The sequence below is a fragment of the Pseudochaenichthys georgianus genome, chromosome 12 (genome assembly GCF_902827115.2).
Source record: "Pseudochaenichthys georgianus chromosome 12, fPseGeo1.2, whole genome shotgun sequence".
NCBI classification, from domain to species: Eukaryota; Metazoa; Chordata; class Actinopteri; order Perciformes; family Channichthyidae; genus Pseudochaenichthys; species Pseudochaenichthys georgianus.
Genome location: NC_047514.1, coordinates 19,510,727 through 19,525,328, shown reverse-complemented (window position 1 = coordinate 19,525,328; position 14,602 = coordinate 19,510,727). Strand labels below are relative to the sequence as shown.

Below are 14,602 nucleotides of genomic sequence, written 5' to 3'. Positions count from 1 at the left end.
CAGCTTTTTGTATATTAAATCAGTTTGAACCTGGTATTTCAGCGCGTGACTTTTCTGACTTGTGTTATCCAAACCTTTCCAATAACTCCAGAGCATTATCAAGTAAAATAGTCATAACAATTAATAAAATATCAATGTAATCCTTTCCAAAATTCACAACAAGTTTTATTATTTAAATAAATGTTGTTCATCAATCCATATTTGGTGGCATTTATCCTTTAAAAAACAAGAAAGGCTTTTTAAAGAAAAATGTGTTTCACTGCAGTCCGCTATGTTCATTAAAACATACTTGATTTTTTAAGTATATTAAGTCATTTAATCTGATAAATTACGTCATTTAAATTGATGATTTTAATAAAAAAAAAACTTAAAAACATAACGGACATTTAAAGACTCATTCAAAAATCTCAATAGATGCTTTGAATGTAAAAATAAATAAACAAGGCATTTAATACAGCCATAAATCTCCCATTGCTGCAGAAAGGGCAGGAATAGAGATTAGCCTTTCTAACCTGACAGGTACATACGACTGTTGCCAAAGGCGTCCTCTTCTGTGACCTCTTCCTGGTTGTGGTTTGCTGTGGGCGGGGGGGGCACCTGCACCTCCCGGCTGCAGTGACCCACTGACTGCTGCTCAGGGTCCTTCCCCACCTGCTCCGCTGAGGGGCCCGGCTCCTGCCTGTCTGCATCCGGACTTTGAGGAGATGTGTTCTGCAAAAACAGAAACGTTTCAAATACACTGTTTTTCTCTCTCTCTTTTTGGGGATTATATCAGAGTAAAAATGTATATTTATGAAAAAGAATAGCCTCTTGCCAATGGAATTGTTAATATTTACAGAACAAATATTAAACAACAGTATATTGTCAGAGTGGTTGTTTAAGTTTGTTTAAGCAAGATATGCACATGCATAATATTATAGTAATGGTACCTGTTTAGCAGCAGTTTGCACCTGGGACATCTTTGGAGAGTTTTTATGGGCCAACAGAGAGCTTCTGATTTTATAAACCGTTTCATAGACGTTCAGCAGCATCTCACAGGGGTCGTATCTGTCCAAGGGTGAGTGAATAAATAGTTTATAATTAGGTTTGTTCTGCACAGCGGTATGAATCATGCACAATTAATCAGGGAATATTAAATGTGTGTTACTACTGACTTGTCCTGCCAACAGGCCTCTTTCTGCAGCCCAGTGTGTTTCAGCAGAGCAGCAAGACTGCAGCGACAGACGGTCTGCAGCAAACAGTCGGCTGAAGATCCTGCGCTCTCCCACTCTGCACTCACAGCAAAACAACACAGCTCATTACAACAAAATCACAAAAGATAATTAAAATAATAATAATCAATGATGTATTGTGCATCATTTGGCACTTCAGGTACATCAATACAGATGCATAATACTACTTAGTAATTTCTCTATAAGCAATAGTTTAAATGAACTTAGTTTGTCCACTTTCACCTTGATAAATACTTTGAACACACGTGATGCACTCGTACAAAAACAAGCAGATGTTAAATACCTTTGCTGTGAGCGTACTCCTCCATATTCTGCCACAGGCCCCCTGCAGCCCCTCTGGAGGACCCCAGCGCCAGCTCCAGTAAAGTCCTGGTTTCCTCGTTCAGACTGAGCTCTGCCAGCCGGGCGTCACTGCTGCCCAGCAGGACCACCTCTGTCAGCCATGCCATGCTCGAGTCTAAAGGACAAAGCATCACATGGGACATAGGAAAAGAGAACCAGTGAAAGCTAAGTACACTAGAGTGTGTTTGCATATCACAATTGTGCATTCAGTTAAAGGGACCCTATCGTGCTCATTATCAGCCTATCAGGCACAGGCTCTAATGATCAAAGTTTTTATTGTCATACTGCCTGTGCTGCAGCACCTCTTTTCTCCCCAGTCTGCTCAGATCGGTTAGCTGGCCGGCTCTGTTGTGATTGGTCAACTGCTTATAGATGTCCCGCCTTTTAGCCTATTAAGAACAATGTGTTTGAGCGCTAGCCAATAGAAGCGTGAGTCTTATACAGGGATTTCACTATCTTAGATCAAAGGGCTCCATCAAGGTGGGGGGGTCACGGGGTGTGGGAGAGAAACTCCCTCTGGAGGGAACATTGGGATATTAGCCTTGGCAGACCATTACATGCACAAAGACCTTTATAACACACTACAGGATAGGGAAAACGCCCAAACACATCCATGAGTGGTCTTTTTTGGTCGGAGCTATACAAAATAAAAGGTTAGCCAGGTAACTCCATTGTTTGTCATCTGTTTTACTCTATCCCCATGTTTATTGTCTATATTACTGACAAAACCTAACCTAACAACAACAACAACAACAAAAAAAGCATTACTCTATAGGCTCTTAGCCAAAGAAAGATCTGGTTCCTAACAGAATGTAGAGACATTGATGCAACAATATTCTGGGGAGGAAGTTGGTATCTATCTGCCAACACATTGGCTCATATGAAAGCATGGAGAGAGCACGAAGTTTGTTTTCCTACCCAGCTGTTCAAAGTCCATCTCGAGCCCGTTCCTGAGGAGGATATTTGATAGCCAGAACTCTGACATTTTCTCCTGAAGGGACGGCGGCGGGCCTTGCAGCATACCACCGAGGCACCGGCCCACTGCCAACGCTACAGAGCGCTCCAGATCCAACAGCCAGACCCACGTGCCCTCCTCCTCCTCCTGCTCTTCCTCCTGCTGCGGCTGCTGCTGCTGTCCAGGGCACAAGTTCTCTTCACTTTTATCTGTAAGGAAGATCTCTTGTCAGTGTACAGCTTGCATATATTTTATACTGTAAGAAGAATCTTCAGCGTAGGTCCTGTATCCGTTTTTTTTATACATTTGCAGTGGTAGAAAGTAACTAAGTACATCAAGTGTTGTACTCAAGTACTTTTTTGCTACTTTATACCTCTACTCGGCTACATTTCAGAGGCAAATATTGTACTTTTTACTCCACTACATTTGTTTTAACACTCATAGTTACCAGTTACGTTTTACATATAAAAACACATGATGTGCTGATATGGTATAATGCAATACTTTACTTCTAATTTAAAAACTATTTCTAAATTTGCTCCAAGACAAACTAAAACACTGAAATGCTCTAACATGTATAAAAACAGATAATACCTGATAATACTTCTGTATTTTACATTATTCTGAAATGGGCCATTGTGCAGAATAAGTACTTTTTGTACATGAAGTACATTATGTTGCTAATACTTTTGTACTTTTACATAAGTTTCATTTTGAAATCAGGACTTTTACTTGTAGTGGAGTATTTTAAGAACATAGTATTTGTACTTTTACTTTAGTGAAGGATCCGAGTACTTCTCCCAACAGTGTCCATGTGACACTGCTGTAGCCACTAGTAACAACAATAAACTATGGGTGGAGGTAGATCTGACGTTAACTGACCTAAACGTGTTTTCTGAGCCTCCATCCTCAGCTCTTGTTCCTCCAGGAGGCCGGTCTCTGGTATGAACCTGTTGAAATCATTGAGTTGTTCCAACAAGGCCAGCAAATGGCTGAGGAGGGGCTGCACTGTGCTGAGCGGCAGCAGCAGCAAGGAGTACATGACCTGGCACAGCAGGCTGCCAGCCACCGAGTTGAACAACACCACTGGGACAAGGGTTGAGACGAGAGAGGGGGGTTAGAGAGACTGATCAAAATAAGTGAGCAAAGCATCAAACTGCTCTAAAACCTATGGACCTGGACATTAACAAAGTAGAAGAGTTTGAAAACTTCAGTGGGTTTTATTTTCCATCTTTTATTATACATTCGATTTCATCTTATTTAATCAAGTGTGTTTTATTTTCCATTATTACTGCATTCTAACGGTTTTTATGTCAAATCTTTTTCCAATTTCCATTATTGTAGAGCTTTTTGTGCTGCATTTCTTGTATGAAAGATGCTATATAAATAACATTTATTATTATAATGATTTTACAAATACAAATAATTATACCTGTTGCCGTAAAGAACCCTACTCTATACGTACAGCGTGTACATATATATTGTTGTAAAAATGTTGGAAACTGTCTTTCCACTGGTCCTTAAATATTATTAAAAAAAATAGATAATAGAAAAACATCAGGGAATTCAATTTGTATTCTTACCATGCAGCTTCTTGATTATTTGATTATCCTGGGAACTCTCCTTCAGCAGTTTGGTGGATCTCCTGAGTGTCTCGGCAGCACAGGGAAGCAGCAGGTAAAGATGCTCACGGAGCAGCGTTACACTGCTGTCATCCTACACAACAGCGGAAACATTAAAAACATTAACGCAACCATATCACTACAGAACTCCGGGTAAAATATACTTGAACATGAGTGTACCTCAGGGCTTGAATGGATGTAGCAATGGCCCAGCAGGTGTTTGTGCAGTCCTGACAGCAGCTGGTGGAAGTGACAGGGAGGATCAGTCTGTCCCTGGCTTTCACTCGATAGCTGCTTGTCACTGTTCTTCTCCAACTCTCCGAATGCCCGCTCCTGCATGAACACACAGAAAGCATGCGAAGGATTAGGAACATCAACTCTAATTTAATGGTAACCATGTGCACCAAAATACTGAGAAAACACAGGACCTTCTGAAAAGCAGCAACATTATTTGAAAGACAAAACCAAGTATGCACAATGCATCTTTTCAGTACCGTGTAAAAGCCGATGCTGAGGAGCAGAGTTCTGAGCAGCACCTCCGCTAAGTGCAGAGGGTCGTAGGCATCGACAGAGCTGGAAGACGAGGGAGGCCGGGCCGACGGAGCGGGGGTCAGAGGGGGACCCAGGGCTGTCACCTCCCCAAAACTGCTGTAACCGAGTAGAGAAGCAACATGGCTCTGATCCTGAAGGCTGCTGAGGACCATGTCTAACTGCAGACGCTTTGGAAGATACAGAGAAAAGAATAGGAGTTAAATGTTTGGTATGTTATCATTTTAATGTGAGGTTACTACAGGTGTCTCTGTGGAGAAGCAGCAACAACACATTTTCACAACATACAAGGAGTCTTATATTGCTTAGCAACGCTCCGTTGGTGCTGTGATTTGGACAAACTGTTCCCTAGCTTCATCAGAGTGATATTTGTAATGAGACAGTCATTCAGCAAGTGAAAAAAGACGAGGCTTTTTCAAGGCAGATTAAATGTAATGTAAAACATGTGTTCTGTATTTACATCTATGTCTTCTATACAAAACGCATTGCGGACTGATCATTCGTTCAGGCAGAAATGTAAACTTCATACTGTATGGTCATGATTACCAGCACTACTGTAACAACACATAGGGGAATGATTAAAATAGCACCCAATGGCGCTACGTACCTGTCCTTTAGAGAGGACATTTAAGCTCTGAGGGCCCTGAGGAAGGAGAGAGAGGAGCAGCTCTGTTCTCTCCCTCAGTGGAGGAAGCAGCAGGGATGCACCGATGGACAGCGTGTTCAGAACTGCCTGAGGATGGACGGGAATGTTAACACAATATGGAAAAGATAGTTGGATATCAATGGTTAGCATTTACTGCAAGCAACCAATTAAATTAAATATGTACTCTAACAACCTACTTCACACTGATTTAGACACAAAACAGTATCTTTATCGTTGCACCTGCACCATTGTTTTTCACGATAATTGTGAAAATAATTCAAGCGGACTTTTAGTGTACCTGTTGTATAGAGTCTGGCATATTAGTATCTATGAGCCGGAAGAGCAGGTTTCTGAGGGGCCTGCCCTGAGCCCCCAAAACCATGGCACCAGTGCCCCCAGCATGGGCCAAGGACAAGTGGATAGAGAGCAGCTTCATGCAGAGCAAGATAAACTGATGGTGGTCCCTGAGGAATACACAGAGAGAGCATTAGGCGTGTCTGTTAAGTGAAGAAATACAATCTAATGTCACAGGGTTTAATACCAGAGTGCTTCATCAATTTAATGTCCTACCTTTTAGATAAGAAAGGGGGAGGGGGATTGTCGTCCCCGATGCCATCACAGTAACTCTCTAGGAAGTTGCGTAGGTAAGTGAATGTGCTCTCTTCCAAGTCGACACAGAAAGGCCTGTGCCACGCCACCAGTTGCCTGGAAAATACCAAGTCACTTGAGAGCTGAGCAAGCACAAACGTGTCAAGACTAATAAGAAGAGGGTGAGAAAAACATTGTTTCAGCAGTATGAAACAATCCTCAATGGAGATGTTGTTTGGTGAGACCACGTCTTTTTATGGAATGGAAAATATACAAAGGAAACGCATCCAATACAAAAATCGAGACATGTATGGGGAAGAAAATACATCTTTAATTTGTTTTAGGTATGTTAGGTTTACCTGTCTGTTGGGACTGCGGTCCAGGCCAGGCTGTGAGAGGTGCCAGCAGTGATTTGCTGGATGGACACCCCCTCTAGACCGAGCACTTTCTTGGGTTTGGTAATAGGTGTGGAGGTGTGGCCTTGCCCACACTGGCCCATGGTGTTGTTGCCCCAGGCATACACTTCATTCTCTGATGAAAGGGGGAACAATACAGCCGGAGTAAATTCACAATTTTGATATCCCTGATGAAAAATGAAAACACCTACGCAAAATTACATTTATTCTGAAAGCAAGGTTACATCTTTCTTTACACACGTCATCTGAACAAATGACCTTCAACTGTTAAAGGTCTCTTACCGTGCGTCAGAGCCAGGCAGTGGCTGTCTCCACATGAGATATCGATGATCTTGGTGATACTCAGGTCTTCTATGAACCTGGGTCTCAGAGAGGTGGTCTCAGCGGAGCCAGACCCTAAACACGAGCCACAGCCCCAAGCAAACACCTAAATAAAGAAATACAAATGTATTGTCTTTATCTCCTTATTTAACTCTGAATAAAACATATTGAGAATATTGATAACAGGCAACAACATGAATTCCACTATTTAGTTTAGCAGTTTCATTATTTATTTATTAAATATTGCTTTTTTTAGGGATGCTTCTTGTTATTGTACTATCACCTTTGCTGCTGTCACATTTTCCCATGTTGGGACAAATAAATAATTATCTGTATTATCTTAAGGTATTAGCATGTTTAATGTTTATATTTGTTTGTATATGGTTTGTAGCATAAACCAATGCCACACACCACAGCATGTATAGCCCAAGCTCATTTTGAATACCTATCCCTGGATGTGCCTTGAATGCAAAACACTGTATCCTTTCATTCGGAGTGTACTCAAATAAACATTCATTATTTGTCGCTAAACATATCAAACCTTTTACAACACTAATCTAGTAAGCTTAGCTATGGTTAGTTAAAAGATGACCATCTTCCCTCTCACCTGTCCTGCAGAGGTGAGGGCCAGAGAGGACTGGCTGCCAGCACACACTTTCCTGATGATGAATCCATGCAGGGCCTCTATGACCTTTGGGCGATACACACGATTGGTGTCTCCATGACCTAGTTTACCTGCAAGGGTGAGTCATGTACCAGCATTAGTACACACTAGCCTAAGACATTGATATTATGAAATACCACATATGATCTAGGATCCTGTCCTTCAGGTACAATTATTTTCATTGTGTGTCATTTTCATTTTATTTCCTCTTTTCTATAGGAATAAATACCTTTCACTCAAAGCATAATTTTACTCAATTTCATAACAATCTCTATGGGCTTGAATCAAAATGTGTCATTTGTCAACACACCATTGTCCCCTCCTCCGAAGGACCACACGGTGCGTCCATCCTGCGCCACAGCGATGGTGTGAGAGCTGCCACAGGCCACCTGTCCCACACCACTGATGTCCTTCACTAGAGTGGGCACGTTCCGACTCTGACTGTCACTGTGACCTGCTCAGGGGATAAACACAGGACAACAGGTTGATGCTGATGTACCCGAGGAGGCGCTTCACTGAAATAGTTGAGACAAATAAGATCTAACAACTTGAGGAAAAAGGCGTGTACCAAGTCTGCCAAAGTCGCCTTCTCCCCATGTATAAAGCTCTCCATCATTGGTCACAGCAGCACTGTGTCTGTAGCCAGCAGACACGCAAACAACAACCTGGAAGGAAAGCCATAATGTATGTTAAATTATGTTAAATCACATAGCTTTGAAAGATGAATAAATAAAACTGAAAGGCTTGAATTCCACATCCATCTTTTCTCAAACAAGCAGCTTTATTTCCGTGCTTACTTTGCCAAACATAGGTCCTTGTATGATTTTGGGGTATTTCTGGGTAGCACTGTTTCCATGGCCCAGTTTCCCATATTCTCCATCACCCCAGCTGAATACCTGAAAGAAATATTATGGAAATGTTATATCTCATTGAAAGGAAACAAGAGAAGCATAACAGTCAAAGGTACAGTCTGCAGTCACTTGTTACCTCTCCCTCTATAGTAATGGCCAAAGTGTGGCCGTCAGAGCCCTTGGAGGAGGACACCTTCTTCATGTTCCGATGTGGCTCCAGCACAAGTTTCTTGGGCATGGACTGGTTATTGGAGTCTCCAAGGCCCAGGCGGCCATAGCTGCCTTTTCCACACGCTTTCACTGAGCCATCTGCAGAGACTGAGAAGGTACAGTACTGCCCCGCCTCAATCTAAAAGGAGGACAAAGTTGATAGAAGGAAGGACATTTAAAGATCAAATTTAAAGCGGCAGAACAAAAATAAGGTTAATACTATTGTTTATATATTTATTGAATTTCTACACAATCAAGAAGGGGCATGATACCAATATGTACCCCCTTTTTTCCACTTATCCCAAACACAGAACAAATTCTCCACACATGCAATAAGATAATAAATAATATTAATTAATTAATTAGGTCAAATAAAATTAAAAATAAGTAAATAAATCCCAAAAATAAATAAATGATTTAAAGAAAATTACAAAGACAGCACAACAGTAGATGAATATACAGATGTGTACACCGAGGGTAATAAGACACAACAATTACTTAAAGGCTTGTTAGAGATGATAAACTATATGGAAATATGCCTCGAAATCTCCGTCCATGCTAGTCCGTAGAGACCACTTCGGAGGGCTTGGGTCCCTAAGACTATTATCTTACGTGGAAAATACTTGTTCTATTCGTAAGGGTATCCATACCATTTGGGCATCACTGAAGCCCTGTGTCAGCTTTGGCAGCAGGATTTTCTCCAGAGTTCCCTCTGCCAGCTGATGGCTGCTGTTGCTGCCCCACACATACACCATCACGGTGTCACTCTCTGACCCAGGAGCAGCTGCATCAGTGCTGCAGGAGCACAGGCAGTAGGACGCTAGGTTACAGATCTGTCAGAAGGGAGGAGGAGGAGGAGGAGGAGGAGGAGGAGGAGGAGGAGGAGGAGGAGGAGGAGGAGGAGGAGGAGGTCCATAAAGTCAGTAACTAGAAAGTATAACAGTTCTTATCAGTGCCTATCTGAAAAGCCCTCTTACCTCCTCAAACAGGCAGAGAGCTGCCTGGGAGAGTCGACAGAGTCCATCTGCGTCCTTCTTCAGCACCTGAGTGTTGACGGAGTCCCCACGGAAACCCTGGACAAAAAGATAGTTTAGTTTACTCATCAAAGTGTGTTTGTAATATAAGATGTGACTCACTGTGTGTTTATTTTAGGTTTGTTAAGAGGTACAGTTTACTAGTTTTATTACACTCCAATTATCCATTTGTATGCACACGTTCTTTCTTTCAGAGACGAGTCAGTGCATGATCAGGCAGAGGGTGAAAAAAAGGTTAGATCCTAGTCCTCAGATGCAGATTAAGTGTGTTGTGTAATACTGTACCTCAGGAAGCTACTACATTTATCTAAATTCTGTTTAGGACGAGTAAACTCAATCATGAAGTTTTTAGCAATACCCAGACATTGTTATTCTTTGTCAAGATAAAGTGCAAAGCTGATTACCCTGCTAAACAATAAATCAAACCGGCTTATCGGGGAAGGGCAGGAAGACTGGCTCAATCTTAATCTTATCAGCACAATAAGGCATCACTCAAAGCTTCAATGAGAATGTTAATAGCAAAGAACCACCTACCGCAGGGATGGGTAGTGAAGAGCTATTTTCCTGCTTTATCCTTACACATATGTGCATGCAAGTGTGGACATTTCATTTGTAATATAACATGAATTACCTACTACGAATAATACAATAATATACCAAGGCAAATCAGGACAATCAGAAGGGCTGCACCATTTTTTTGTTGTTATCAAAATGTCATTGAATTTTGTGCCTAAGCAGTAAAAAGTCAGACCTACGTAAAGTTAATGATTAGTTCACTAAAGGAAAGTACGTTTTTTACCACATGATTTAGCTAGATTTTGCATATAAGTCTCATATTGTGCAGCTGTAACGCCGAATAGACAATTTCCAATAGGCAGAAACAACCACTTCTGTTGAGCTGCACACGTCTGTCAACATTTCTTCAACTTGCCTTATTTATAATTCATCCTTTTTAGAGAAAAGCTGTTTAAATTAATAAAAGTTAACATTGCCCATACAATCAAACTAGATCGATTACTCCAGATTATCCAATGTTATGGTCTGGAAATGTCAAATTTCAGAAACCTAATAAATCTAAATAATAATGTGATGTTAAGACAATACAATTCAACCTATGTCAGCGCGGACTCCAATGGTGTTAACAATACAATCTGTTCTCTCAGAGTTATCCAGTAAAAAGGAAGATTCCTCCAATCACACCAAAACAAATACAACACAACAACAGAAACAAAACAAAGCTCCAAATGTAAAGACATACCGAATATTGCTTCATTTGTAGAAGCGTTTGATGGATGACATCAAAGCCCACGCCAGCCGAGTGCTGAGAGCTAAGTGAGGAGGAGGAGGAAGAAGACAGTGTAGAGGAGGAAGAGGGCATAGAAGCAGCCAGAGCTACCTCCACCCACTCCAGCAGGAACTTCAGAGAGCCTCTCTGCATGGCCAGGCCCAGCAGCAGCTCCAGCGCTAACCTCCGACCGGTCGGGTCCGCCCCCCCGGTCCCGCTGCTCACTGATGTCTTCTTCAGGAAATCCGCCACCTGCGCCAGGCAGTCCAGCCCCACTGTCGGGATCTTATTCTCATTGGCCAGAGACAGCGGTGGCAGAGAAGTCAGAACAGAGGACGCCGTGGCTAGCACGTCATTGCAAAGCACAGACTCCGGGTGAACGGAGGCCGCGTACCTCCAGTTCTGCTGCAGTAAGGAGAAGAGCAGACTCAAACCTGTCCTCACACCCATCTCTATCAGAACATCTGTACCCGACTTGACTTTGGACGCCCCCCCCGGCAGGCAGGGCTCTGAGGCCAGCTCAAGTTGCCCACATTCTGTGCCATTGTCTGTGGACTGTGAGTGTAGCTGCACGTGGAATTTGTCATGGTATTTGCTGTGAAGTGCGTAGTAGATCCTCTGGAGGACGACCAGCCTTTGGTGGAGGCCCAGGGTGTAGGAGGTCTGCGTCAGCATGCGGTGAGCCAGCCATCGCTGACTGTGGAGCAGGGATGACAGGTACTCTTCTTTCGCCGCCGAGGCACTAGACTCGCACTCGAAGTCTGGCAGGCGGGGGCCCACCAGTTCATGTACAGGTTGGGCCAGAGTCACCACCTCCTTGTTATTGAGGAGCTTGGTGTAGAGCACAGCAGCTCCATGTCTCCTGGCTGTCTGTACACTGTCTTCTGCGGCCCAGGAGCTATTGAAGTGCTCCTGCCATTTCAGCAACACATGGGTCTGACAAGGCACCATGTCTGAGCATTATCTATAAATCGTATATACACCTGAAAACAGAGAGGGAAATATGACTTAAGAGGCCGATTTGTCAAATTCACACGTATCATTAGCGTAATAAAAAGGATCTTTATATTCACTCTAATACATTTACAGGCAGCATTCGCAGCTGAAAGCCAATGTCCTAATGCGTTTTCCTGCCAAGTAAATGTAGAGATAAGGTGTCAGGTTTCTCCTCAGTGTTATATCCAGGCTAGTGGCATAGGCCCAGTGGGTATCACTGAAATAGGTCAGCTCACCCTGTAATAAACACACCCACACTAATGAGGCGGATTTTGTCTCCCAAGATGCTAAAAAAAAGTGAGGTTTTTGGTTTATTAACATTTGAGTGCATTCATTTCATAATATAACATTGCCAGCCAAATAATTAGACCTGATTTGAGAGATTGGGCAAATGTGTGACTAAAATCTGATTCCGTTATAATTATCTCCTATTCTCAATGCAGTTATCATAGTCATCATCTCTAAGTTGGAACACTTGGGCTCCACCTGACCCCCAGTCAGTCTGCATCTGTGTCTGCCTTCCAAACAAATAAAGAGAAAGTTGATGTTGCAGTTTGGCTGAAAATGATACGTTTATTAATCGATAAGAGGGTCCAAAGAAGACTATTCACCAACTATTGTGATAATCGATTCATCGTTGAGAGATTTTTTATGATAAATTGCGGGAAATTATGTTTTCAGCCTCTTAAATATGGAGCTTTTCGTTTTTTTCTGAAATTTAACAGACCAACAATTAATTTATTCATCTAGAATATAATCAGCAATAACCTTTACTTGCAGCAAGATCATTTGTACATATTCACTGGAACATCTTTGAGCTCCAACAAAAAATAATACAAAAATGAACTCGACTTGAAAAACCATGACATCTATAATAGAGTTTAAAAGTCCCCATGACAGACAGCATTCATGTCAGAGTGGGTGATTTCATGGGATACTCAGCTGGATTATATTCCCATGGTATTAACAAGCACATTCACCCTACCAATTTGAAACTGTAGATGTAAGAGAAGGAAGAATTGATGCCAAACTATATATTCATTATCAATACATATATGTGATGTAGGGCTACTATTATTACCCAAATATAAATAAGTTGTCTGTCGTTCCGGTCAAGACACAAACACAAGTTGTAGGTAAACAAACTGGGCAAACCAGATATCTTCATAGCTAAGACTCCTAGGGATAAACCTCATTGCGTAAACATGGAGTCATCTGAGGGAGAGCATGACACCATAGTCCACCGTCCTGCCTTGCCTGAGGCCTGTGGGGCTATATGGTTTCCACTCGGGCCAAAAATAACACCAAGCATTGATATAGCAATGGGCTCTTTGGGTCAGGCAACCACCGGTAAATAACCAGCAGCGATGTAAGGCACAACCATCTCTAGTTGTAGGACATGGACCTTACACAATACACAGTATACACTTAAACAAACAAAAATCCTCTCGTATAACTTGTTAATTGCTATGCTAGCAACTTGCCAGTTAGATATAAAAATAAAACACGAAGGCTTGAGGGGGGGCTAGTGAAACCCTAATGATAAAACCATTCACACATCAAAAGCAATATTAGATAGTGAATGCATGCAGCACCAAAATGTAACGTCAGTGATTTTAAGAACACAAACCACGTCAACATGTTTCTACACATCACATGTGTTATTGCTTCTCCAAAAAGTATACTAGCCAGCTGAGGTGACACATGATATTAGACCGTGACAGTGAAGTACGGTTTATGACATTTAAACCTTGGCTTTACGGGTTACCTCCTGCTATTTTTCCATTAGATACATCTTTTGAATTAGCTTGTCTTTATGTCATAAATGTTACAAAATAGTGAGCCTCTTGTCACTTGATTTAATCACTTGTTTACTCCTGCATACTGTCTGAGACCCCAAGATATTGAATGTGAAATGAAAGAAGACTGAGGAAAAACTCCTAGCTCTCATCTGGATTTGATAATGAAATAATACCAATAGACAAAATCAAATAATAAAATCAGGATAACTGGCCTTAATATGCAAAAGAGAGAAATGCTCAGCTATTTAGGAGGAGCTGCACCATGATGCTTCACTTTATGATTGCAGAGGATAATGCTGCTGGATCTGATCCAGGGGTTTGAAAGTCATCCAGAACAAACTGGACCAAGGGATGTGTGGGCTGCTGTTGCCACGACAACCCTGACCACAATAAAGCAGTTCATGGTTGCATTAATGGATATCATGGGATTATTCACCACAATATGGGCTGCATAATGTCTGACAGCAACTTACCAATCATGCTAAGATGCTGGGGGTGGGAGGCAGTGAACAAAAACACACCATTTAGCTTTCTGCATTAATTTGAGCAATGCCATTAGCCGGCATGATAATATAATAACTGTACAATAACAACGTTTTCCAGTCGTGCCATCAGGCTTGCTACTTGAATATTCTGTCAACCTTTTTGAACCGTTATGTGTATTTTATCTCTGCCGACAGTTTCAGTGTAGCATTAGCTATTCGCTACAACGACATAAACAGACTAATGTGTGCATTTAAAACGCAGTCTCCGCCGTGTCATTGGAAAAACACCGGTATCTTTATTATAGCATCTGCGGTGACAGTTGAGCTAACGCTGGCTGCACTGCAGTTGCTAGTCTGGTCCATGGCTGTCAAAACGACCAAGCCCCTCCGCTTGTTGTCTGACAGCTCTCAGCAAAACACTCCCGCAGCTCGTAAACGTCGTTAAAAAAGATTAACAAATATAACAAAGAATACACCACAGACAGGTTAGCTACCTTGACTGTAAACACCCGCATACATTTGGTTTGCGTTACCTGTCCCGTCCCGGTGAGGTCTCCCTTGAACGTGAATATCGTATCAACCTTCTCCTCTTTCTTCTCCTTCT

At 42.0% G+C, this 14,602-nt stretch overlaps 1 protein-coding gene across 6 annotated transcripts in view; it reads right to left on the bottom strand.

Moving 5' to 3' along the window:
* The window catches only part of LOC117456480 (probable E3 ubiquitin-protein ligase HERC1), a 45,921-nt gene extending 31,319 nt beyond the window's left edge, over positions 1-14,602 (bottom strand). For 4 of the 6 annotated variants that reach the window (XM_034096388.1, XM_034096383.1, XM_034096385.1 and 1 more), the window contains exons 1-23: positions 14,532-14,602; positions 10,689-11,698; positions 9,374-9,469; positions 9,047-9,229; positions 8,323-8,535; positions 8,133-8,231; positions 7,904-8,000; positions 7,646-7,789; positions 7,279-7,406; positions 6,633-6,777; positions 6,294-6,465; positions 5,917-6,051; positions 5,645-5,810; positions 5,308-5,433; positions 4,646-4,870; positions 4,332-4,484; positions 4,113-4,245; positions 3,412-3,615; positions 2,493-2,738; positions 1,516-1,689; positions 1,155-1,269; positions 930-1,047; positions 513-711 (exon numbers count right to left, since the gene is read on the bottom strand). In XM_034096388.1, coding sequence (XP_033952279.1) covers positions 513-711; positions 930-1,047; positions 1,155-1,269; positions 1,516-1,689; positions 2,493-2,738; positions 3,412-3,615; positions 4,113-4,245; positions 4,332-4,484; positions 4,646-4,870; positions 5,308-5,433; positions 5,645-5,810; positions 5,917-6,051; positions 6,294-6,465; positions 6,633-6,777; positions 7,279-7,406; positions 7,646-7,789; positions 7,904-8,000; positions 8,133-8,231; positions 8,323-8,535; positions 9,047-9,229; positions 9,374-9,469; positions 10,689-11,666 — 4,249 coding nt within the window. In that variant the 5' untranslated portion in view covers positions 11,667-11,698; positions 14,532-14,602. Of the gene's footprint in view, positions 1-512; positions 712-929; positions 1,048-1,154; positions 1,270-1,515; positions 1,690-2,492; positions 2,739-3,411; positions 3,616-4,112; positions 4,246-4,331; positions 4,485-4,645; positions 4,871-5,307; positions 5,434-5,644; positions 5,811-5,916; positions 6,052-6,293; positions 6,466-6,632; positions 6,778-7,278; positions 7,407-7,645; positions 7,790-7,903; positions 8,001-8,132; positions 8,232-8,322; positions 8,536-9,046; positions 9,230-9,373; positions 9,470-10,688; positions 11,699-14,492 lie in introns of all 6 variants that reach the window. The other 2 variants (XM_034096386.1, XM_034096384.2) reach the window with 2 other exon arrangements.